The sequence below is a fragment of the Nicotiana tabacum genome, chromosome 3 (genome assembly GCF_000715075.1).
Source record: "Nicotiana tabacum cultivar K326 chromosome 3, ASM71507v2, whole genome shotgun sequence".
Taxonomy (NCBI): Eukaryota; Viridiplantae; Streptophyta; class Magnoliopsida; order Solanales; family Solanaceae; genus Nicotiana; species Nicotiana tabacum.
This window is the reverse complement of record NC_134082.1, coordinates 96,693,576-96,717,036: the sequence shown is the minus strand read 5'-3', so window position 1 is coordinate 96,717,036 and position 23,461 is coordinate 96,693,576. Positions and strand designations below refer to the sequence as shown.

General features: G+C 38.5%; 1 protein-coding gene and 1 pseudogene across 8 annotated transcripts; both read right to left on the bottom strand.

Moving 5' to 3' along the window:
- Window positions 1-433: 433 nt before the first annotated feature.
- LOC107795423 (putative metal-nicotianamine transporter YSL6) lies at window positions 434-5,890 on the bottom strand (annotated as a pseudogene).
- A 12,019-nt stretch (window positions 5,891-17,909) lies between these two features.
- On the bottom strand, window positions 17,910-23,205 carry LOC107795421 (ABC transporter I family member 11, chloroplastic). Of its 8 annotated transcripts, none has more exons than XR_012707667.1 (11): window positions 23,019-23,200; window positions 22,880-22,921; window positions 22,159-22,238; window positions 21,785-21,836; window positions 21,537-21,670; window positions 21,078-21,192; window positions 20,875-20,961; window positions 20,676-20,724; window positions 19,384-19,468; window positions 18,627-18,752; window positions 17,910-18,482 (listed from the first exon to the last, which is right to left on the bottom strand). XR_012707667.1 is itself a non-coding variant. In XM_016618055.2 (10 exons), the coding sequence occupies exons 1-10, from the start codon at window positions 23,130-23,132 to the stop codon at window positions 18,404-18,406; spliced, it is 837 nt and encodes a 278-aa protein (XP_016473541.1). In that variant the 5' UTR covers window positions 23,133-23,205; the 3' UTR covers window positions 17,910-18,403. The 8 variants fall into 8 exon arrangements, 5 of the variants coding, with proteins under 5 accessions (XP_016473541.1, XP_075105768.1, XP_075105769.1 ...); XR_012707668.1 differs by lacking the exon at window positions 18,627-18,752 and adding an exon at window positions 19,685-19,818 and having other exon boundaries at window positions 18,441-18,482; XM_016618055.2 differs by lacking the exon at window positions 18,627-18,752 and having other exon boundaries at window positions 22,880-22,925; window positions 23,023-23,205.
- Between the last annotated feature and the right edge of the window lie 256 nt (window positions 23,206-23,461).

Below are 23,461 nucleotides of genomic sequence, written 5' to 3'. Positions count from 1 at the left end.
CTATTTCTGATAGTATAAGGAAATTTTAACCCACTTCCCTTAAAGATACCGTAATTTTCTTGCCATGGATAGATTCTACGTATATATTATTACAACAAGTGAAGTTATCCAAGGGGAAAACACTGATGCTGTGAAGATTTATTACAGATGACGTCTATTTTAACCACTTTTTCAATTTTCAAATGTTAGCGAGTAAATCATCACAGTTCTAAATATTAGCATGTTCGACCACGTTTGCTATAACACATGGAATTAGAATTTCAATGATCGCTTTCACATTTCGTTAGACCTAAAATTCATCCCAGTAATACTTTTCCAGTAGATTAAAACAGTCCGATTAATGAGTGTAAGCGATATAGGTAACATATGTCCTTAAATACAATAGTGACAATCCCAAGTAATACATTTCTTGTAACATTATATTTACAGGTATGGATGAGCTGGAGAGACAGAATATTTACAGCCTGACGGATTCTTGAGCTTGCTGGCCCCAACTTGTTTTGGACTGAGGCATAGTTGTTGAAGTATTCTTGACCTGTAGAGGGACGAAAAGGATTGCACTTGCTGCTCAGCTGTGTGCAGAAGGCCCAAAGTACATGCAAATTGGTGGGTTGATCCGGAAAATGGAGAGGATAGCTGATGGTATCGTGCAAATACTATTCCCACATACCAAACAGAGGGGCTACTGCACCAGCAAAATCTACTGCATCTTTCTTATTTATCCTCTCCCATACAAATAATATCACTGTACCAACAAACATGTTGATTGCAAAATAAGCTCCAATGTATAATGGCACAGCCATTGCCATCGGAATAGGAATAAAAGGGGAATATTCTGCTGGAGTCACATCCCTCAAGAGGTTTAGGGCTAGAGCTGCCCAAAGAACTCACAAGCATAATGCAGGGCAATGCTTGGGAAGTTCAGCGAACCCCTCAATTCCGAGAATGGCCATCTCTCGGTACATAACAGCATAAATTGCTTTGTATGCACTATCAGGAGCGCCAATGTCAAAACCATTCCAATACATCCAAAATGTAAGGGGTGCAGCAAATGCACCCATTGCTGTTCCCACCAATTGACTGACAGACATAGATTTAGCTGATGATTCTGTAAGATACCCTGTCTTGAATCTTGCATTAAATCAGCAGAAGTGGAGATGATGGACATCACAACCCCACATGCTACCAATCCTGCTATGACCCCGTCATTGCTTCCTACTAGTGAAGCAATAATAAAGAGACCGATCTTCCCATCAGTTAAAGCCAAGCTCCAGACTGTGACACCAGTAGAATAGGAGTTGCAGAAGGCGAGGGCAGGGGCAATTAGATATGAGCAAAGGATCAAATACCACTTGAGTGAAGGAAAGATAATTGGCATTGTGGCCGTTGATATTGCAGCCAGGACAACATATCCAGAAGCAGTAAACCAATATGGTATCTTATCTTTCAGGAACCCTCATCACGCTTCTTCTTTTCGAGTTGTAATTTGGATTCTTAACCATCTATAGAAGTTTAGAATACGCAACATTGAGAAACTTCAGATATAAGAACATTTGATCATTTTACTGGGAGTACCCAAACTTCCATGCTAACTGTATGATTAATTTGTTACAGACTTTAAACTAAATATTGTGATAATACAACGGAACTTCCATATATTATATTTCTGAATAGATCGATTCAATCACAGAGAAACTGCAGCATGGTAATCCAGGAGCAATGTCAATGCAACACTGACGATCAAACTTTGTCTTTCCTTGAACATATTCACTTAAATGCAGTGAGATCATAAAGAAAACAGAAAAAGTCTAGTGCTATCGAATTTCAGCAGCTTGTTTTCTCGTCATTACAAACTTTACATCAGTATACTAATCCGATACTCAAACAATTTCTTTAATATTAAATTATTAAAAGTTTGGTGTTCAGCCTCATTGTATTATCCTTGCCAGTAACAACAACATACCCAGAGAAATCCCATAAGTGGGGTCTGGATAGTGTATACGCAAACCTTACTCCTACCTTGTGAAAATAGAGGGGCTATTTCCGATAGACACTCTGCTCAAGAAAAGCATAATCCATCAATTAAGAAAAAATACAGTAGTAGAGAAGCCATAAAGGAAGAAATAATAACGGCAACAAAAATAAGATAACTGAAGCAAGCAACAACATGCAGTAATAAAAAATCTAAGAATAAGAGAAAACGGGCGTAATACTAATACTACCGGTATGGAGAAGGAAAACATGCAACTACTCATTAACCCGCAACCTTAATCTTCGATCTCCACGCCTTCCTATAGAGGGTCATGTCCTCAGTAAAGCTGAAAAGCATGTGGCCTGATTATATTCTAAATAAGATATATAGTATGGAAATAAATTGTACTTCGAGAATTGAGCATCACCTGAGACCACCCTGACAATGGGAAATTTTTTCTATTTGCTGTTTTATTGGGATAAATTGAGTTTACCTATTAAACTGGAATAAAGATGATGTGTCAAGACACGTAGACTAGTCAAAGAGTTACAGCTGGCAAAGAGACACGAGTTGTAATAGATACGAGCAAAGACAAAGGAAGAGGAACGAGCAGATATTCAAAGAACTCGGCGCTCGTACCTATTTAAGTCATTTAGGTCTAGGAATCAAGGGAAATGAATCTGACAATATATGAGAGTATAGATACAATATTTAGTGAGCATTAAATACTGAATACGTTAGAAAATCTGTATTAAATACAATGATTGCGTAACGTAGCATTCAATGCCTTTAATTACTCATAATAGCCTTATTATGACAAGGTCAAAACGTATATCTCCCATATAGCTATAAAAGGGAGATAACTGATCAATTGTAAGGACAAAAAAAAGACTATCTGAATATATTGATTTACTTATTTTTCTTCTGATTATATTACTGCTAGCTAAATTACTTTCTTTCATATATTCTTTTGATTATCAGTAACTTGAGTTCTTCTAAATTAATGCTTTGACCGAAATCCCATTTTTTGGTTAAACACTGTTATTTTTGAAATCCATCACGGAGATTGATACTATCTTAATCAGATTGTATTTCCATCACAAAATAATAAACAAAAATTAACTTGATGATCAGTTGTAGCATGAATGAGGTAGTGCACCCCCCCCCCCCCCACATACATGTAATGAAGTTCAACTGAATACAAAAAGCTAGTATAAACTAGCAAGAAGATGGGTTAGTCAGCCAAGACTAAACTGCACAAATTTTTAGTCCTAAATAGCAGGTCCACTGTTAGTATCCGTTCTGGTACGTTCTAAGGTACAAGCCTCCGCCTCCCATGCATACAGCAAGCATTAAATTTGTCACACCTCCTTTTTCTGCCCCGCGAGGGTACAAGAGTTTTTTCCAATTAAAGGACAATCGAACGATTTGTTTAATTATTTCAGAGTCGCCACTTGGGAGATTTAGGGTGTCCCAAGTCACCGGTTTTAATCCCGAATCGAGGAAAAGAATGACTCTAAATTACAGTCCGCGCACCAGATATCCGGATAAGGAATTCTGTTAACCCGGGAGAAGGTGTTAGGCATTCCCGAGTTCCGTGGTTCTAGCACGGTCGCTCAACTGTTATATCCGGCTTATTTATCTGATTTTAACAATTATGTACTTAGTGCAAATTATGATTCTTTTACCGCTTCTATTATTATTGTTGTTATTTTTACAAAAGAATTGCAACGTCGTGAAAACGTATCTCGAACCTCGTCACAATCAATGTACCCGAGGCCTATCGACGCGTTTCGACTCCGTTGAGATTTGGATTTGGGTTACATAAATGCACACCCGAGTTTAGGAAAATATCATTATTAAATACGCGCCTAAAGACTAACGCGTTGTTATTTTTAGAAAAGCCGTAAAGTTCGCTATGCGGCCTGTCTCGAAATCTAAGCATTCGAAATAACCATCCGTTGAGGGCCCCGCAATTTATGTATTCTTGTTTGTCGAGACTCGTCTCATTCATTATTTTTAAAGGGAGTTTGCAACGTCATGGACATGCATCCTGAACCACGTCACAATCAATGCACCCGTGATTAGCGACACATTTCGACTCCGTTGAGATTTGGATTTGGGTCACATAAATGTGCACCCGAGTTTAAGAAGATAACATTATTAAATACGCGCCTAAAGCGACTAGCGTATCATTATTTTGGGTAGGGCCGTGAAATTTGCTAAACGGCCCGTCCCGGAATCTAAGCATTTAATACATACATTTAACGAGGGCCCCACCATTTATGTGTTTATCCAGCGAGGCTCATCTCATTTATTTTAAAAAGACAATCATAAAGTGACTACATTTTTCTATGTTTGTCCATCTCTAAAAATGAAAGAATCCTAATCAGTTACTGGCTTAAAACTAAACCTAAGGAAAAACGCATTTGAATCTACTTCAAAAGAATGAAACCGAAACTACGATGAGCCAATGGTACGATAGCGAACATGAATTAGGAAATGACCGAACTTCAACTTCCTTATCCTACAGAAGCTCCTATAACCATAGTTACAAATTTATTGCAAACTAATTCGAGTTTCAAATCCCTTGCTATTACTCCATTTGTTAACAGGCCGATTTATGAGCTTGAATTGAATATTAACATGGCTACAATGAGAATTGAAAGGTCAAGGTCTAGTGACACTAGCCTAAAACGAACTGCCTATAATTATCCTTACTAATTATATCTACTTAACAATAATTCCTGCCTTTTAAACCACAACTTTACTCTAAACTCTCTGAATTCTAGAACTCGAACTTTTATACTAATTCACGTTATCTAAAATTTGCCATGTTGAAAAAAAACGTCACCTTACTTCGATAGCTTACAATCTTCCTATTCACATATTGAAAGGGTTTTTGATAATACTGGAAATCAACTTAACCAACGGCCATCAATTCAAATCAGTCTCAACTAATACTCAACGGCCAAAATATTTATACATTTATACTTAACGATTCCTCATTTCATCACAGTCCATCACATATTACAGATTCACTTAATACAAATTACACAAATTATAACAGATCCTAATTATTCGAATCTCTATATTACCATTACCTATCTAACAGAACTTAAACATTCAAAAATGATTAGGAAATAAAACGGCATAGAGACCAATGCTATAATAGTAGTGCTTGCACTTCATTCTTTCTTCCAAATAGGCTTTAATCAACTTGGCATTTATACATCATTCAATGTTGAGATCAATACTTGATATTTGGAAAGCAAAGAAGTAGAGGAAAATCAGTAGAAGCGGCAGTAGTGTAAGCAGTAACACAGCAGATTCAGCAACACAGCAACAACCAGTGAAGCCAACAACAACCAGTAATAGACACCCCGTGGCAGATTTAAAGAAAACCAAGCAGAAAACCAAGCAGTAACCCAATGGAACAGTGCTCAACCAATAGAAAGCTAGGAGAGTACAAGCTGAAATCCAACAGTACCAAAAGAACACAGACAGATGCAAGAAACAGTAGTTTTCTGATTTGTCAAACACTCAAAGAAAAAGACAAGCTCAAGCTCTTTGATGTAAAGCTTAGCCTTATCGATCAACCAGCCTTAACACTCTTGTTTTTCTCTGGCTTCTGAGGATCAAAAAAAACCAGCCCCTATTTTGTTCTAAATGAGCCTATTTATAGGCAAAGTAGGTCAGCCAGGCTGCCTTGATACCTTCAGCCTTTAATTCTTCCAATACCCCTTAATTTCTCATGCCTAAATGTCTTTTCTTGATGCCCACTATATTGTTCCCCATGCTTGTCCTATTGCTCTAATCCAGAGTTATGGGTTTAGAGTATTCATTTTAAACTCCCATGCTCTTATGTCTTGTTCTCCACTGACAATTATACTAATGTTATCTATTACCACTTGACATGTTCTCAAATTAATTCCAATTAAACTCTGTCAAAATGCCAAAATTACCCTTAACCCCCTGAAGATTACTGTTATGCCCTAACTCTTAATAGTCAGTATATAAACCCCTCTAAATTCAACTAATCATTGATTACTAACTATCAGATTATACAGCTGTGACCAATTCAATCCTATCCAAACATACAAACTGATTTCAGGCAGAAGGGATGAGGGAATGAGGTTCATGTGGCATTAAAATGAGCGAGCCAGTTTGGTTCAAAGAAGCAACTGGATATGTTCAACAACTTCAACTCAATCACATAAGAATAGAAAAGAGGCAGAAATGACAAACACTGGAATGAACAATTCGTGGTTCCCTAGTTTCTTTCAGTGAATTCAATTGACGACATTCATTTAGTTGACTATATGAGCTACAACAGATAGCTAACAATCAATAACCAAAATATCTCAAGCGGGTTACCAAATTAGCTTCAGTGATTTTACCAGGGAACCTTGATATGAACTAAACTATTCTACGACTCTTAACAGGATGGACACACAACTTACAATAACAATGAACAACAAACAAAGAGAAGAAAATTTGAACCAAACAAAAGGTCTTATGAAGCCGGAGAAAATTGAAAGAAAAATCAAACCAATCAACTAGACATGCAGACAAACACAAAATAGAATTTAAACAAGGACAGAAGGGAAAGAAAAAACTTACCTTGGAAGCTCAAAAACAAAACGACCCAGGCTCGAACCGGACTCGACCATTTGAGGTCGAACGGACTTTAATCGAAGTGTCCTCGATTAAGGTCTATTAGACCCCAACTCCTCCTTTAAACTGGACAGACCCCCACGGTTTTGAGTTCTAGGGTTTATACGGTCCGATTTGGGGCTCGAAGGTTTCTACCTAGATTCGAACCAAACCAAGCTTGGTTTGGTTACGAGTGAGGCCAGGGGAGTGACCGGTGTGAATCCGGGGTCGGTTGGTGTAGATCCGGTTTTTGCTCGAACCTTCAAATGAAGATTCGAGACGTTCGGGGAAGATTCGAGGTAAGCTGAGTGTGGATTTGGAGAGAGGGAGTAATGGTGGTTCAGGGGTGTTAGTTTCATGGCCAGCGGCGTCGTTGTCGCCGGCTTTCAGGCGAGGATTTGGTGGCGGCTAGGGCTATCGAGGGGGGGAGCTGGGTTGGTGTCTGAGAGGCTAGGGACGGAAGGGGTAATGGCTATGGGGGGCGGGTAGTGATTTTAGGCTTATATAGTGGGTGGGGGTTTTAATTCTGGCCGTTTGATCAAATGAGATTGACGGCCTGGATCATTTGCTTGAGTGGAAACGATGTCGTTTGGTTAAGTGGGGATCGGTTCGAACCGGGTAACGGGTCGGGTATAGGGAATGGGTAAGGGAGACGGATTTTGAGCCGTTGGATCAAGGGAGATGAACGGCTCAGATCAAAGCTCCTGAAACGACGCCGTTTCTTTCGTCTGAGAGGCTGGGTCATGGACTGGGCACAAGCGCGTTTGGACTGGGTCTAAGTATCGATTGGGCCTGATTTCTATTCGAATTTTTGGCCCCATCCGAGTTTTCATTTTTTCAACTCTTTTGTTTTTTTTTTCTACTTTTAATTAACAATCAATAAAATTCTAAAAATAATCTATAAACCCAAAATTAGCCTACAAAATGTCAATTAAACCTTAACAATAATTAACGCTTAAGGTCAAACATTTAATTAAAAAATAAAATTACACAATGGCACACATAAATGACAAAACACAACAAATACATATTTTTTGTGATTTTCTTTCTTTTAAAATAAAACATGGCTTAATTAATTCCAAAATGTACAATTAAATCTTAAATGTGCATGCAACATGTATTTTTGTATTTTTTAATTAATCACCACAAGGGTAAACATTTATGGACAAAATAATTACCAAAATGTCACGCAAATTCTCAAAATTGTACACATATGAAATTTGTTTTATTTTTTGATTTCTTTTGGAGTAGTTTTCGTGAAGCAAAAATCACGTGCTCACAAAACTTACACTGGATAAAAATGCCAATATCAACTTTGCAAGAGAATGGTTACTCACGGCAGACAAGATTTGTAATTCTCATTATCCATCATGTCATTGTTTAATCAAAAAATGAGATTTCAGTCAAAGCTTTAATTTAGAAGAACTTGGGTTACTGATAATCAAAAGAATATATGAAAGAAAGTAATTTGGCTAGCAATAATATAATCAGAAGAAAAACAAGTAAATCGATATATTCAAATAGTCTTTCTTGTCCTTACAATTGATCAGTTATCTCCTTTTTATAGCTATTTGGGAGATATACGTTTTGCTCTTATCATAATAAGGCTATTATAAGTAATTAAAGACATTGAATGCTACGTTACACAATCATTGTATTTAATACAGATTTTCTAACGTATTCAGTATTTAATGCTCACTAAATACTGTATCTGTACTCTCATATATTGTCAGATTCATTTCCCTTGATTCCTGGACCTAAATGACTTAAATAGGTATGGGCGCCGAGTCCTTTGAATATCTGCCCGTGCCTCTTCCTTTGACTTTGCTCGTATCTGTTGCAACTCGTGTCTCTTTGCCAGGTGTAACTCTTTGACTAGTCTATGTGTCTTGACACGTCATCTCTATTCCACTTTAATATGTAAACTCAATTTTTTCCAATACAGTTAGTCCCTCCCACTTGCCATTTATTCATCAATTGAATATTTGGGAAGCGGATTTCATTAAAACGAGAATTTTTGTTACTGAAGAATCAAACGAAGAAGAGATGCGGGTAAACCTGGATTTACACCTCGGAATTCGATTCCGGGAATACGCCCAAGTCCCATATTTTACTACGGATCCTCTGGGACCGTCAGAACACGGGTCCGAGTCCGTTTAAACAAAATGTTGATATGTGCCGACCTGACAAATTCATGACTGATTTTCCCGCCTAAGGGGCCACAAACCGAGTCAAATCTGGCTGCCAAAGGCCAGAGAATCTTTGCACATGAAAGACACGGTCCCACGGCCCGCCAGGACAATCATGGCAGCCACTCTCTGCCAACAAAAACAAGTGCTGCACAGCTGGGTAAGACCACAATCTGTCAGCACAATCATGGGAGCCAATCTGGGCCAGCAGGAATTAGTGCACAACAACTGGACGGGGCCACTGGCAGAAAGTTTGCCAACACAATGATGAAAGTCACCTTGCTCGACAAATTAGGAATATTCAGCTACTATTAATTAGTATTTAATGATTGGTATAATAACTGTAGAAAAAATGTGGACAGGACGGATAAATTAGAAACTATGCACATTTTTGATAATAAGATTTCATATATGGTATAGGAAAGAAAAAATCACTTTTACGTATTCATACAAAATACATGGAAAATGATAGTGAAAAAACTTTTTTTCGGTTTGGTCCCGAGGTCAGCTAATCTTTTTCATTTCCTTCTCTCGTGTATTTCTGGATCTAAACACTATATTTTTATATTTCTACTCTTGCTAATTATTATTTTTCACAATATTTTGGCTCATTTAACGGTATCTGCTTCAAAATTTTGATCTTCTTTAATTATTAAAATATTTGCAAAATTGTTTTTCAGCTAACTACCAAGAAAGAAAAGTTTTTCCTTTTGCATAAGTCGACAAACTATCTTAAAATCTTTTTATTGAAACAATTTCTATTAGAATTGAAAATTATTATAAGAAACTCTTCTTCAAATTTTTGAAGCAAACTCCGTCGTTAGCAGGCTTTAAGAGGAACTAAAGGTTCTGTTATTTTTTGGTATTGCTATAGTGGAAACCTTTTAAATTTTCTCTTTGTTTCATGATCAGTTTGGTAGATCAGTAACAAAATCTGATTTTCATTTTTATTTCATTATGTCATATCAGTCGAATGTTTGTGTATTTACTGAGAAAGAGAATTAACGAAAACCAAAGGGCAAGGGATTATGGGTTTAATGGTTTTAATGGGAGGAAAGGGAGGGGAAGCGGATCTGATTAATAGCCTGTTTGGCCAAGTTTTTTTTTTTGGCCAAAAATTGAGGTGTTTGACCACGCTTTTGGAAGGAAAAAAGTGCTTTTGAGGAGAAGCAGAAGCAGTTTTGGAGAAGCAGAAAAAAATAACTTTTCTCCAAAAATACCTTTTTGAGAAGCACTTTTGAGAAAAAAATACACTTAAAAGCAATTTTTTAAAGTTTGGCCAAACACTAATTGCTGCTCAAAAGTGCTTTACAAACTAATTAGCCAAACACAAACTGCTTCTCTCCAAAAGTACTTTTGAGGAAAATATTTTTGGAAAAAAACATTTCTCAAAATAAACTGATTTTTGCAGCTTGGCCAAACGGGCTATAAGTTATGGTTAATATATTGGCCTGAGTTTTTGTATTCAAATGATTGAGTCTTCTATTAATAGTCTACACCTGTCCAGTCTGTTAAAACAAGGGCAACTTTGAAACTTTATCTAACGGTAAGGTATATTCGATCTGATACGAAGGGTATATCGAGATAATAAATAATAGTAGAGGGGTATTTTTAACTCTTCTCCCTTTCTTAAATGATCAGATATTAAATCCAAGAGGCAACGACGGTTGTAGGGTAAGCTCCCAAATATTTGAGGCCCCAAAAATATATAATATATAATTATATATTAGTTAATACAAGATTTCAAAATTTCTGTTTTAAAAATTGGTAGAGATAGGTTTGAAGGTCCACTTTATTTATTTTCATATATATTAAGAAATTCATCTTTTAACATTAGCAACGAAATTGACTATATTGACATTTACTATTTTTTCACATTTTTTTTCATTTTATTTTATATTTGACATAATGTCATTTTGGGTTTAGGATGTGATGATTAGCAACTCCCAGAACTGAAGCAACGGGCATAATTCATTGAAAAATTTATGAGCATCAAAGATTATTTCAAATTTTCAGCAAGATATCTCAATTTGTCATGTAATTTCAATTTAAAAACGTGAGCGAACTATAAAATGGAGCCAAAAAAATTCAACATTTCCTCTCCAGTTTTATTTTAAAAAAATAATAACATGAATTGTAGGAGATGAAATGATTAGCAGATTTTATAACAAGTAGTACGTGGACTACTTGAGAAGTGAAACACGAATATGAGATGGATGGATCCTATTGCATTGCAAAATAAATATAACACATACTCCAATATTATTTACTTCAAGGGAAATTTTGAAAAAAAATTAATTAATTTATTTTTGAAATCTGAAAAAATCAAATATTTTGAATCACAAAAAAGGGCAAAAAATCAGATAAAGTGGACAGAGGGAGTCATATGATAAATATTTTCTCTCATTAAATTAAACAATATATTTACCTTTTTATCAATTTTATTTTTCTTCTATGTATACTTTTTTTCATGTTTCTCGCGATTTTACTTTCTAATTAACTCAGATTCTCTAATTTAGATATTCCTTTTGGCACATTCATACATCAAAAAGCAAGTTTTTTTGTATTTCTTTTTTTAAGTAAAAAAAAATTCAAGGCAAGTGTCCCAAGTTATAAAAAAAAAAAAAAAAAAAACTCGATGAGTAATGCGCTCACCCCTTTATCATTTTCACTTAATACCATATTTTTGTATAGAGGAGAAGTTAATATCATGTCGTGCACCTATCAGAATCATCATGTGTATGTGTTGCGCTCTCACTTTAGGCCTTTTTAGAGTCTTATTATTCTATGGATTTTATGAGAAAAGTTCAAGGGTCTTTTAATATATTTTAATTCTAGCCAGCAATTTCATTGAGACAATTGTCGTATGAACATGTTGTTCAACCAACTTCATTCGCATTTGCTAACTGAATGACACATTCGCTATCTTTAGTATTCTTGTAATTGTTGACTTATTTTAATCGGAACTTTATAAAATTTAATTGAGAATGTTAAGAATGGATGGATGGCTCAAGAGGGATGCTAGTAAAACCTTGATTTAGGCCCTCGAGATTTTGAGGCCCAAAAAAATTTTAATAGTGTTTTTTATTATTTTATTTTTGCTTAGACAATATTAAAATTTGCAGAAAAATAAAAAAGTATATTTTTTTGTAAAAAATAAAAGAAAAAGAGATTGTCTATTATTTAACAGTATAATACTGTAGAACCTTGAATTAAACTATTTTTCTTTTTATATTGGTAAATATAATTTTTTACAACAATAACAAAGGAATTAAATTGTAAATACACGCCTAATATTTTATTTATTTAAATTATCGTTTACTAGTATAAATAATATTATCATTTAAGAATACTATATACAACAAGCACAAAAAATGGTAATAATATATATTTTTGTGTGCATATGTATGTAATGTCATGGACTGCTTTCCAGACATGCCCCATGACCCCTTGACCGCGCCCCATGGCGGCCTAGCAAGTCTCACAATGCCTAGCGCCATGGTCGGCCCCGTGGTCTTGGCTGCGCCAAGTGACAAGCGCGCATGTGCCTCTGTCGCCCCACCGATGCCTCTCGCCAGCGCCCAAGGGCTGGCCAATGACAACAGCGCCGCGCGCCCTGACAATGCCACGCGCGCAGATCCTGATGCCTCGCCAGCGCCCAGCTGCAGGCCCATTCCAACAGCGCCTCGCGCACAGACCCTGATGCCAAGCACCAGTGCCCAGCCTCAGGCCAGCACATCAAGTGTCGCGCGCGCCCACAGCAACGCGCGCGCAGACCCGCAAGACAAAGATGCTGCCATCGGACTTAGTTTTTTCTTGTAATAATCTAAGTCCTTTTCATTGTAATCATAGACTAGTTTTCATCATTTTCATTTCAGTGTGCTTCTACAGCTTTATTAGGACTAGTCTTGTAATGTTGACTTATTTTTTTAAGCATTATTAAGGGGGACCAAACAATCAAACATTTCAATCAGCATTTTCTGGTGTCTCTCCCCCTCGACACCACATCATTGTAATCATCATTTTCAGTCATCAATAAAATCATCATCAGCATTCAAAACCCAATTCTCTCTCAGCTTCCGCAATTGCTCACGACATTGGTTTTCCCGCACGGCACTGACAATCTAGTCTAGCGTGCGGCGAGGACCTCATTGGCGGACAGCAACCGCACTGACATCGGTTGCTTAGCCTTACGTTGTCCTTCCAAAGATCATCAGGAAGGCGCTGCGTAACAGTTGGTATCAGAGCCTAGGCTCGACATCGGACGAGGGAACATTTGCCATCATCACCATTTCTGACCATGGTGAATCATGGGGAGCGTCTAGCATCCCTAGAATAGACGGTTGACCGATTACGACCCATCGTAGAAACGGTGCCTGATCAAAGCAACAACCTAGTGCAAAGGTTGGACGACCTGGACCGCCAAATGCGGCAGGCGGAAAATGACATTGCAAACATCAGTCGTGACTCCGACGAGGACCGACAAACGGCAGCCATTAAAACTGCCAATATTCATGGCAAATTTGAGGACCTCCAACAGGAGCGTGCCGACGATTTAGCCCATCAGCAACATGAGGCAGACAGACTAACTGCCATGCAGCAAACCATAAACGACTTGACTGACAAGCTCAATGTTGTCAATGCTGCCTTACAGAGCCTACTTCGAGAAGGCGACCATCACATCAGGGGTGCAGCAAACCTCACCCCCATTCCACAAAAGCTTAAGATACCGGAGCCAAAGCGATACGACGGATCCCGGGATGCTAAAGAAGTGGAAAACTTCATCTTCGACATCGAACAATACTTCGATGCCGTGGGCCATTTGGAGGAATCCAAAAAGGTAGCGACTGCTGCCATGTATCTTCAGGGCGATGCCAAACTTTGGTGGCGGGTCAAACACGAAGCCATCAAGGCCGGTGAAGATACTCTTCAGACATGGGACGAATTGAAGGTAGCCATACGCCTGCAGTTCTTTCCCGAAAATGTGGAATACAACGCAAGGAGAAAGCTACGGGACCTCCGCCACACCAGATCAGTGAGGGAGTACGTGCGCGAATTCTCCGCACTCATGCTAAACATACGCGACATGGGGGACAAAGACAAACTCTTCGCATTCATAGAAGGTTTGAAACCTCATGCCCGTATGGAACTACAGCGACAACGGGTAGACACCCTGCCCAAGGCCATTCAAGCTGCAGAATGCCTTGGCGACTATCATTTGGGAACTCAGAACGACAGGCCCCAGCCGTCTGTCCGAGGGGGATTCAATGGGCACCATCCCAGCAATGGTGGCCCAAGCAAAAGTGGGGGAGATCGGAGTGCATCCAAAACTAAGACTCCTCCCTCCAACAGCAACAGTGCTGCATCCATCAACAACAATCAGGGGAGAAAGCCTCCCTCAGAATGCCGTCATTGCGGCGGGGCACATTGGAACAATGAATGCCCAAACATCAAGGTCAATGCTCATCAGACGGTCGAGGATGAGTTAGACACATCAGACTCATCAGACGACGACCAGGTAGGCGCCTTCAATGCAATTGTTGGCTCTATCCCTCATGCCTTAGCGGGGACCAGTGCATGTCCTCCTAAGAAAACATCAGTCCCGATCACCAGGAAAGGGAAAGAAAAGATGGACGAAGGACCTCCTAAGCAAGCGAGGACCCTAATGTTCGTCGAATTGAAAGTGAACGGCAAGCCCCTTCACGCATTGATAGACACGGGTGCCACCCACAACTACTTGTCATCAACGCAAGTAGAGCGCCTAGGTCTTGTTGTACAAAAGAGCAAGGCCGCGTCAAGGCTATCAACTCACCACCTCAGACATTGGGTGGAACAGCTACAAATGTCCCAGTGAAACTTGGCACATACAAAGGAAGCATCGACCTGCGCATCGCAATCATAGATGACTTCGACATCATAGTGGGTTTGGATTTCATGAGGCAAACTAACACCATACCGGTTCCATATGCCAACATGCTCCTGATGATGGGAGAAAAAGGGGTCAGGCCCTGCACCATACCATGTTTTCCCATAAAGATGGCCGCTGAAAACATCTCGGCCATGCAGTTGGAGAAGGTAGTCAACAGACATGAACCCCAGGTCCAGGCTACTCTTCGCAGCAACAATCAGCCATCATGTCACCGGCCTCAGAAGACTGGTGACGCTCATCATCGTGTGAAGACTTGTCAGCCATGCCACAAGGACAAGTCGGATCACTCATCACAGCCGGGACCCTCGCAGCCATTACATGTCCCTCAGAGACCATGGGAAAGTGTTTCCCTCAGATTCATCACGGGATTGCCCCAAGTTGGCAATCTTGCATCCATCATGGTTGTCATAGATCAGTTCTCAGACTATGCAACTTTCATAGCAGCCCCGCAAAACATCTCAGCAGAAGATACAACTCGACTCTTCTTCTCGCACATTGTCAAACATTGGGGCCTGCCCAAAAACATTGTTAGTAGGCGCGACTCACGCTTCACTAGCAACTTTTGGACCCATCTCTTCAGGTGCTTTGGGTCAACATTGAGTCACAACACAGACATCCATCCACCATCGGATGGCCAGACAGACCGGTTCGATGACATGCTGGAGGAATATCTCCGCAACTTCGCAACCGGATCACAGAAGCATTGGGTGAAGCTCCTGGATGCTGCTCAACTGTGTTTCAATTCTCAAAAGGACCATCATACAAACAAGAGCCCTTTTGAAATTGTTACCGGACAGCAACCGCTTCTCCCGCAAACGGTGAATGCATCAACCATGCCGAAATCTCCTCGAGCTGCCAACTTCTCGAGCGAATGGGAGCGCAACATGGAGATAGTGCGGAGCTATCTCATCAGGGCCCAAGAGCGGGCAAAAAGGTTCACCGAACAAAATCTTTGCTTTGCCCAACATCAACCAGGGGACAAAGTAATGCTATGCATCCCAAAGCGGTACTTGTTTGCAGAAAGGACCCATGACCCTCGCCTGCAACAAAAATACATCGGGCCCCTGCCCATTGCAAAACGCATTGGGAAGTCCACATACCAGGTCAAAACTCCATCCTGGTGGAAGATCCATCCAGTCTTCCATGTCAGTCGCATGCAATCATGGCTTCGCTACAGCAGCAAGCTCAAAGAACAGAGGGGCGCAGACCTCCCATCCAACAACCATCAGAAACATCATCATCATCATCATCATCATAAGGCTCCGAGTACGGCGCCAACTCAGGTGGGGGAGAATGTCATGGGCTGCTTTCCAGACATGCCCCATGACCCCTTGGCCGCGCCCCATGGCGGCCTAGCAAGCCTCACAATGCCTAGCGCCATGGTCGGCCCCGTGGTCTTGACTGCGCCAAGTGACAAGCGCGCATGTGCCTCTGTCGCCCCACCGATGCCTCTCGCCAGCGCCCAAGGGCTGGCCAATGACAACAGCGCCGCGCGCCCTGACAATGCCACGCGCGTAGATCCTGATGCCTCGCCAGCGCCCAGCTGCAGGCCCATTCCAACAGCGCCTCGCGCACAGACCCTGATGCCAAGCACCAGTGCCCAGCCTCAGGCCAGCACATCAAGTGTCGCGCGCGCCCACAGCAACGCGCGCGCAGACCCGCAAGACAAAGATGCTGCCATCGGACTTAGTTTTTCCTTGTAATAATCTAAGTCCTTTTCATTGTAATCATAGACTAGTTTTCATCATTTTCATTTCAGTGTGCTTCTACAGCTTTATTAGGACTAGTCTTGTAATGTTGGTTTATTTTTTTAAGCATTATTAAGGGGGACCAAACAATCAAACATTTCAATCAGCATTTTCTGGTGTCTCTCCCCCTCGACACCACATCATTGTAATCATCATTTTCAGTCATCAATAAAATCATCATCAGCATTCAAAACCCAATTCTCTCTCAGCTTCCGCAATTGCTCACGACATTGGTTTTCCCGCACGGCACTGACAATCTAGTCTAGCGTGCGGCGAGGACCTCATTGGCGGACATCAACCGCACTGACATCGGTTGCTTAGCCTTACGTTGCCCTTCCAAAGATCATCAGGAAGGCGCTGCGTAACAGTATGTATGCACACATATATGAATTCTAGCATAAGGCATTTTATTAAAAGTTACGTTTAATAAACACGGGTATATGCTTGTTTAATCGCCATTCAAAGGCTATTTTCACAAAAATGGAAACCATAAAGGCATATTATCATAGCAAAAAATGAGTGCCTTCGTTATACTAAATTGTACAAGGCTTAATATGCATTCTGCTGGCGCTGATTGATTCCCTTTTACGTCATACTACAAGATTATCACTTCATCCCAGCGGGATTCCTTGAGTTCCTGGCACTGCCCAGCTCATTCAGGGCTTGGCCAAAAAAGAAATGAAAGCAGAGCAAGACGGCTGCCTTGATATCAATACCTGCAGACACTATAGTTTACTTGGTTAAACTGAGTAACAATAACTAGTATGTGACCTCGTTGACAATATAGATTTCAGAATAAGTAAAGAAACACCACCATATTATGATACTTCTATTGAAACTAAATTATTTCCAGCATATTCACTAAGTATTGTAGCGATTATGAGTAGTAAATTACAATGTACTGAATATATTTCCTTTCGTATAATTCAAATTTATCTTTTTGAATATTTAATCTTCTATAGATTGTATTCTTGAGTCCCCAGCTTAGTTAATATCTCTCATATTTACTAGTTTCTTTTATGTTGTAGTAGAATACCTGATGAATCTATATTATGGCCATCTTTTATGTTTTCTTAATTTATCGCCTTTTAAACTGTAAAATTGTCTAGAGAGTTTTGCCAAGTCTAATAAAAGTACATATGTTATTGCATTTACTTCTACTAGTGACTTTTACAGGATATTTTATAAATAAAAAAAATTACCGAACCATACCGATAACGAAGAGAAACCGGCATAATTGGGACGATTTCAAAAAATCTAATTTTGATCATATATAATAAAATAACCGAAAAATTGGTATGATATAAATTTTATAAAATAATCGCCCGAACCGAAATATTGACACCCCTGCTCCCAACCTCATGGTTGAAACTAAGCGCTCTTGCCAGTAGAGCAACCTCACTTAATAACATAGAAACACAGAAAGTTGCATATGAGCATATGATTTGAATGCTTCGAAGTCTTCTTCGGTTCATCCGAAATACACATACATTATTTAAGATCTGCATGGTTTGAGAAAGCAGGATTTTGGTTGCATAGTGAGCTATGACAAATATATTTGGTCTACTTGGGCAGATTGGGTTATGACACGCTTCTCAGCCCTTTCTAAACCAACCCATCTTGACCCAAGCAAACTATGGGCGGCTTGGGACGTTAACCCAACCTGCTTATTTGACACCTCTAATTAAAGTGAAAGATGAGAGTTTCACTCTTGTTACAATGGTAACTCGCCATGCCTTTTTTTGTCTTTTGAGCTTCATTTACTACTACTAAATTCTTATTGTTTTCTCAGTCTAACTAGGATCAGCCTTGACTGAAAGAACACGACAATAAAGAGGCCTAATAGCTGTGCTAATGCCTAATCCATTGCATCAGAACTAATGGCTGGGAACATAATAAATCCCGAGTATTAAACGGGTAGTGGCTCTCTTCTAAGTATTCCTCCCATTTCCATCCTCCAAGATTGATCGACCAAAGATGCCAACTCCCTGTAGATCACCATCAATGCGGCTATTAGAGAAGGAACTAAAGTTTCAAATAAAATAGGAACATACAGAATTTCACCGCCAGCTATGTGTAGTTAAAAATTAATCAAAAACCACGATGAATTGCTAGGGAAACAAAAGGAGTACCAGAAACAAAATGATGATTTATTGTCTTCCAATTAAATACCCTTGTGCGAATATGCTCAAGTTGAGAGTTGAATGCAATTCTACCTCACCTATGAAAAATAGTGGCCACCCCTAGTTTTTTGTATCCTTCAAGGAAACAAGATACGCAATTTGAAATGAAGAGACTAAAAGTTAAGTGAAAATTTCTTTATATGACACTTGATATTATCATTATAGCACAACCATATGTGGCAACCGGAGCGGCAAAGGTAGTAGATGCGGGATGTGTGGTAGGTGCAAATCACGAGTTCGAATGTTGATTGGCAAACAAGTCTGATATTTTAAGTGGAGAAGTGTAGAAGAAAGATTTTTGATCAAGTGAGTGGAATTTTATATGTGGCATCCAGAAGATGCAAGAAATACAAAAGAGAATACATAAAAGACAGTCAGCTATGAATAAAAAAGAGCTAAGCAAGAACTAAAGAGCTGACAAAATAAATCAAAACTTCATATGACAGTCAATAGGAGTAGAAGAAAGATTTCGAAGCGAAACAACGGATCTCTCGGTTATCAAGAAGCAAAAAGGGACAGGAAGTTCCAGAGTCAATATGTATGGATAAATGACTTCATCCACGGCTTCACCAGAAAATGTCAACTAATTTCTTGATATCACTGCCAACCTCGAGTGAACAATGCTAGACATCTAGCATGGTGATACATTTCCAATAAAATAACGTATGTAAACAAAAACATCAAATGGACCAAATCACGAACTTACTTGAGGTCATGGCTGACAACAAGTAAAGTTAGCTCCTTCTTTAGATTCTTTAACAATTTCGCCACATCTGCACGAGCCTTCCAATCTGATTTCCCTCATAAAATATACACTTTTTCAGACACTGGGGTTAGCTATTCAAATAGGAGTACAATTTAAAGTTGCGTCCAAAATACGAAAATAAGGTATCCATTTAATAACATCCAAGGTCTACAGTAATCCAAACAGAAGTTATTTATAGTTAAAAGCAAGTAAAAGAACATGACGATGCTAGCAAATCACATCAAACAAAAGAGATCAGTACAATTAAGTTTTCCGATCTCTATGGAAATAGCATCACTCCATAAAACATTCCTCCTGATCTGCACCACAAGCAAGCTTCATACCATTTTATCCAACATGCAACCCGAACTGAGGTACGATCCAATCTGGCAAGCTCTTGAACTCCGCTTGCACCACCCATACCAAATAATTAATACAATAAATTTCCAGATTACCTCTTGTAATCATATTAGCAAAAGCAAATATGAGAGCTGGTATGAAGATAGTGGCAAGAGTGTTTTAAAACAACAATCTTTCTTTACATCGATGTTACCATTTGGAGAATAAGAACACATAACCCAACAAGGAATTCTAAGCTTATACTTAAGAGAAAAAATGCTTTTCAGTGAAGCCAAAGAAGAGCTCCTCTAAAACAGATGTAGAGATACCACCTGGTTGCAGCCTAAAATAGAATTAGAGATACCACCTGTGAAGCCATTAGTTTTTAGAGAATTAGAGAATGCAGCCTAAAATAGAACCTTAATGTTCTATGACAGAAAGATTTAAAATAATTTCTACGTTCTTCAAAAAGTAAAAGTAAGTAACATACACATGATTCTTTTCTTTAGATTACTATAGCTAATTACTATTTACTAGTAAGAATTCAAAATCTTGGTGCTTTAGACAATTTATAACAAGTTAGAACTTTTGTGAGTTTGGATTACTGAGATTACAGAATACGAAGATCCAGACTTTAACAATCATGGTGGGACGAAAGACTGATCTTCAAAAATATCAAATGTAAAATCCTTGTGCAGTCATCTCAATTCCTACTATTTCCTTTCAAATTTAACCTAGAAATCTCAACTATTCATGTTCCATTAAACCAGCACTTTCGTGACCCAAGCATACATACGTAGGAGAATCACCAACTAATGGATAACATCCGCTCAGGGAAAAATATACAAATGGGAAGAAAAATACTAGCCCAAAGAACAAAATGAAATAGATCACAGCAGTGAGCTTCTTCATACCGAGACCAGCAAGAGGCTCATCCAATATTAATAAATTTGGTGTTTGAACCTGTGTAAAGAGAAATATTATATTAATAGACAGATGATCACCCAAGATATCAACAATATTTTGTCACACAAATGGGCATATGCATGTTCACATAAATGCACATAAACAGAATACAAGTACTTCCAATTTTTCATAATGAGAAATCCTTACTAACTGAATAGCAAGGGCAAGCCGACGTTTGTAGCCACCGCTTAATGAGTGGGGATCCTTGTCCAAAGACATTCCTGTTAGACCAACCTAGGAGTTGTCAACCACATAAAAGCCTGTCATAATTTGCTGAAACGCGAACGAACTTTTCTCCTTTGAAAGACAAATTTAAAAGACAGTTTAAATCGCACTAAAGGAATATGTACCGAGGTAATGGCCTTTTGAAGTCTCGATGCAAGAAGCTCTCTTAATTGAAGGCCACCCTTTTGTCTTGGCCACCCAAATGTAACTTCATCAAGAACTGTGTCAGCAACAAAGTATCTGTAAGACAGTGACACAAACAAAATCAAGTTGAATAAACTGCTATTGGAAACAAAAAGAACTTCTTAAACTTTACGTAGCTACCTAACCATGCAATACTCACTTTACCAATATGCATGCTAATAGATAAATCTATATACTTATGTACATAATACCAGAATTGAAGAGTAACGAAATAGAGTTTAAATAATTGCATTGCTAACTGGAGGGGTTTGTTGTTTTCTCAATAAAAACAGCAAATGAAAATGCATTATGTTCAATATGAACCTATTCATGAAAATCCCATTGTATCACAAAGAACATCCTGACAGAGCATGAAACACCACCAACCAAGAAATGAGTACCTCTCAGGAAACTGGAAAACAATGCCAACTCTTTCGGGTTGTAAGGGTTCAGGAGACTTAATCTTTTCACCATCATCACTATATCGCTGCACACATATGGAACCTGACGTTGGTTTGCTTAACCCTGCAAGCAGCTGCATTGAGAAGGTTAAAGATAAAAAGCAGCCTGAATAAAGTACCTTTCGTTGGTTGGACAAGAGAAAGGATAAAATGAATTTGAATAGAAAAGACAAAATCAAAAGGAAGACCTGCAATAAAGTAGTTTTTCCACTGCCACTGCGTCCAAATATCAAGCCAAAACTACAAAAAAAACCATGTCAGATCCTCTCTTCCACACAGAGCCTCTTTAAAATGAATATCAGTATTTGAGATACTAGTTGATTAGCAGCGACATTGTTCCATAGACAGCTTCATATGTTTTTACAGATCTTACTGAACAGCTAAAACATTTGAAAATCTTATGAGATGCTGGATTTCTGATCTCATTTGTGCTTCCATCCAATCAAGAAATAGACAAAATAATCCCTCGTTAGCTCTAAACCAGGATTTGACAAGATGACAAAGGAAATTTATGACAGTAATGGTATGTATTGCATTTGAATTATAGCAACACAGACTGTACCTTTTCTCAGGAATTGAAAGATTGACTTGACTCAATAGGTTGATCTTGGTCCCTGGAGGTCGATAAGACACATCCCTTATCTCCAAAAATCCATAAAAAGGAAAAGGGTCGAACACCTATTATTAGCACCTCCACAATACAACCGCAATATCTTAACTAATCTCTGGACAACCAAAATAGATCAATTAAAAAGAGAAAAATGAATTCAAGCTCAGCAGGCTTCATCCCTGGTTAATTAAGATGGCACTAGAGTTATTTGGAATACCGTTTTCTAATACTTATAACCCTCTAGGAGTCTACAAACAACAACTACTACTACGCCTCAATCCAAAACGAGTTCGGATTGGTTATATCAATCCTCACTAACCATGTTTCTCCGTTTAAAATCATCTCAGGCCGACATTATACAAAATTAAAATAAACGTGAAAAGTACACCACTAGGAGTATAGGATACTTAAAAAGATATATCATTAAAAGAAAAAAGAAATATCATTGGGAATTCAATAAAAAGTTGCTGAATGACTTGTTGGTTTAAATGGTGTATATGCTACAGAATAAGGTCCACCTACCTAAGTAACATAACATTTTTTGCCGCCACCACAAAAAAGAAAAGGAAGCCTACTATACATCTAAATCCCAAATATGGGGAAGCAAAACATGTTAAAGAACTCTGCAGGAATTATTTAAATAATACAAAATATATAAAGAAAAGAGCTTTACTTCGAAACAGGAGTAATCGCAGGAAATGGAGAGTGCTTGCGCCTTTCTGAAATAGAAATGAGAAAGTTAAACTTCCCAAATGTAAAATTAATATGGCAAGAATCGGAGAAAAACGAAAAAAAAGAAAAAGGAACAAGACTTGCCTAAAGCGCATGAGAGGATAAAAAATTGTGGATGATGGTCTTCCCGAAATGGAAGAGGAACTGGAAATCAGTAGAGACGACGACGACGAGGGAAGTGGAAAGCTTCCCATCTTTCTTCTGATTTCTGGAGCTATGGAACCAAATATAATCTAGTGAGAAGTGCTCGAATAGGCACAATTTAAAATATAATCGAAATTTATATAGATTATTTAAATTTTATCCTATTCAGAGTTAAATTTCAGACCTCGAGGATAATGTTTTAAGAGTCTGTTTGGTGGAAAACTGCTTATTTTAAAAATTATTATTTTAGAAATACTTTTTCTAAAAGTATTTTTAAAAATAAGTTGTATTTTACCAATTCACTTAAGAAGTACTTTTTTAAAGTACTTTTTTAAGAAGTACTTTTTTAAAAATAAGTTGTATTTTGCCAAAATAAGTT

What these genes read in the sequence shown, in the direction of transcription:
- LOC107795421 (XM_016618055.2), bottom strand. Translation starts at nt 23,132, where the DNA reads ATGGGAAGCTTTCCACTTCCCTCGTCGTCGTCGTCTCTACTGATTTCC. An exon ending in TATCCTCTCATGCGCTTTAG is followed by an intron (nt 22,926 to 23,022) that starts GCAAGTCTTGTT and finishes TTTCTATTTCAG; the next exon opens with AAAGGCGCAAGCACTCTCCA. An exon ending in GCGATTACTCCTGTTTCGAA is followed by an intron (nt 22,239 to 22,879) that starts GTAAAGCTCTTT and finishes GGATTTTTGGAG; the next exon opens with ATAAGGGATGTGTCTTATCG.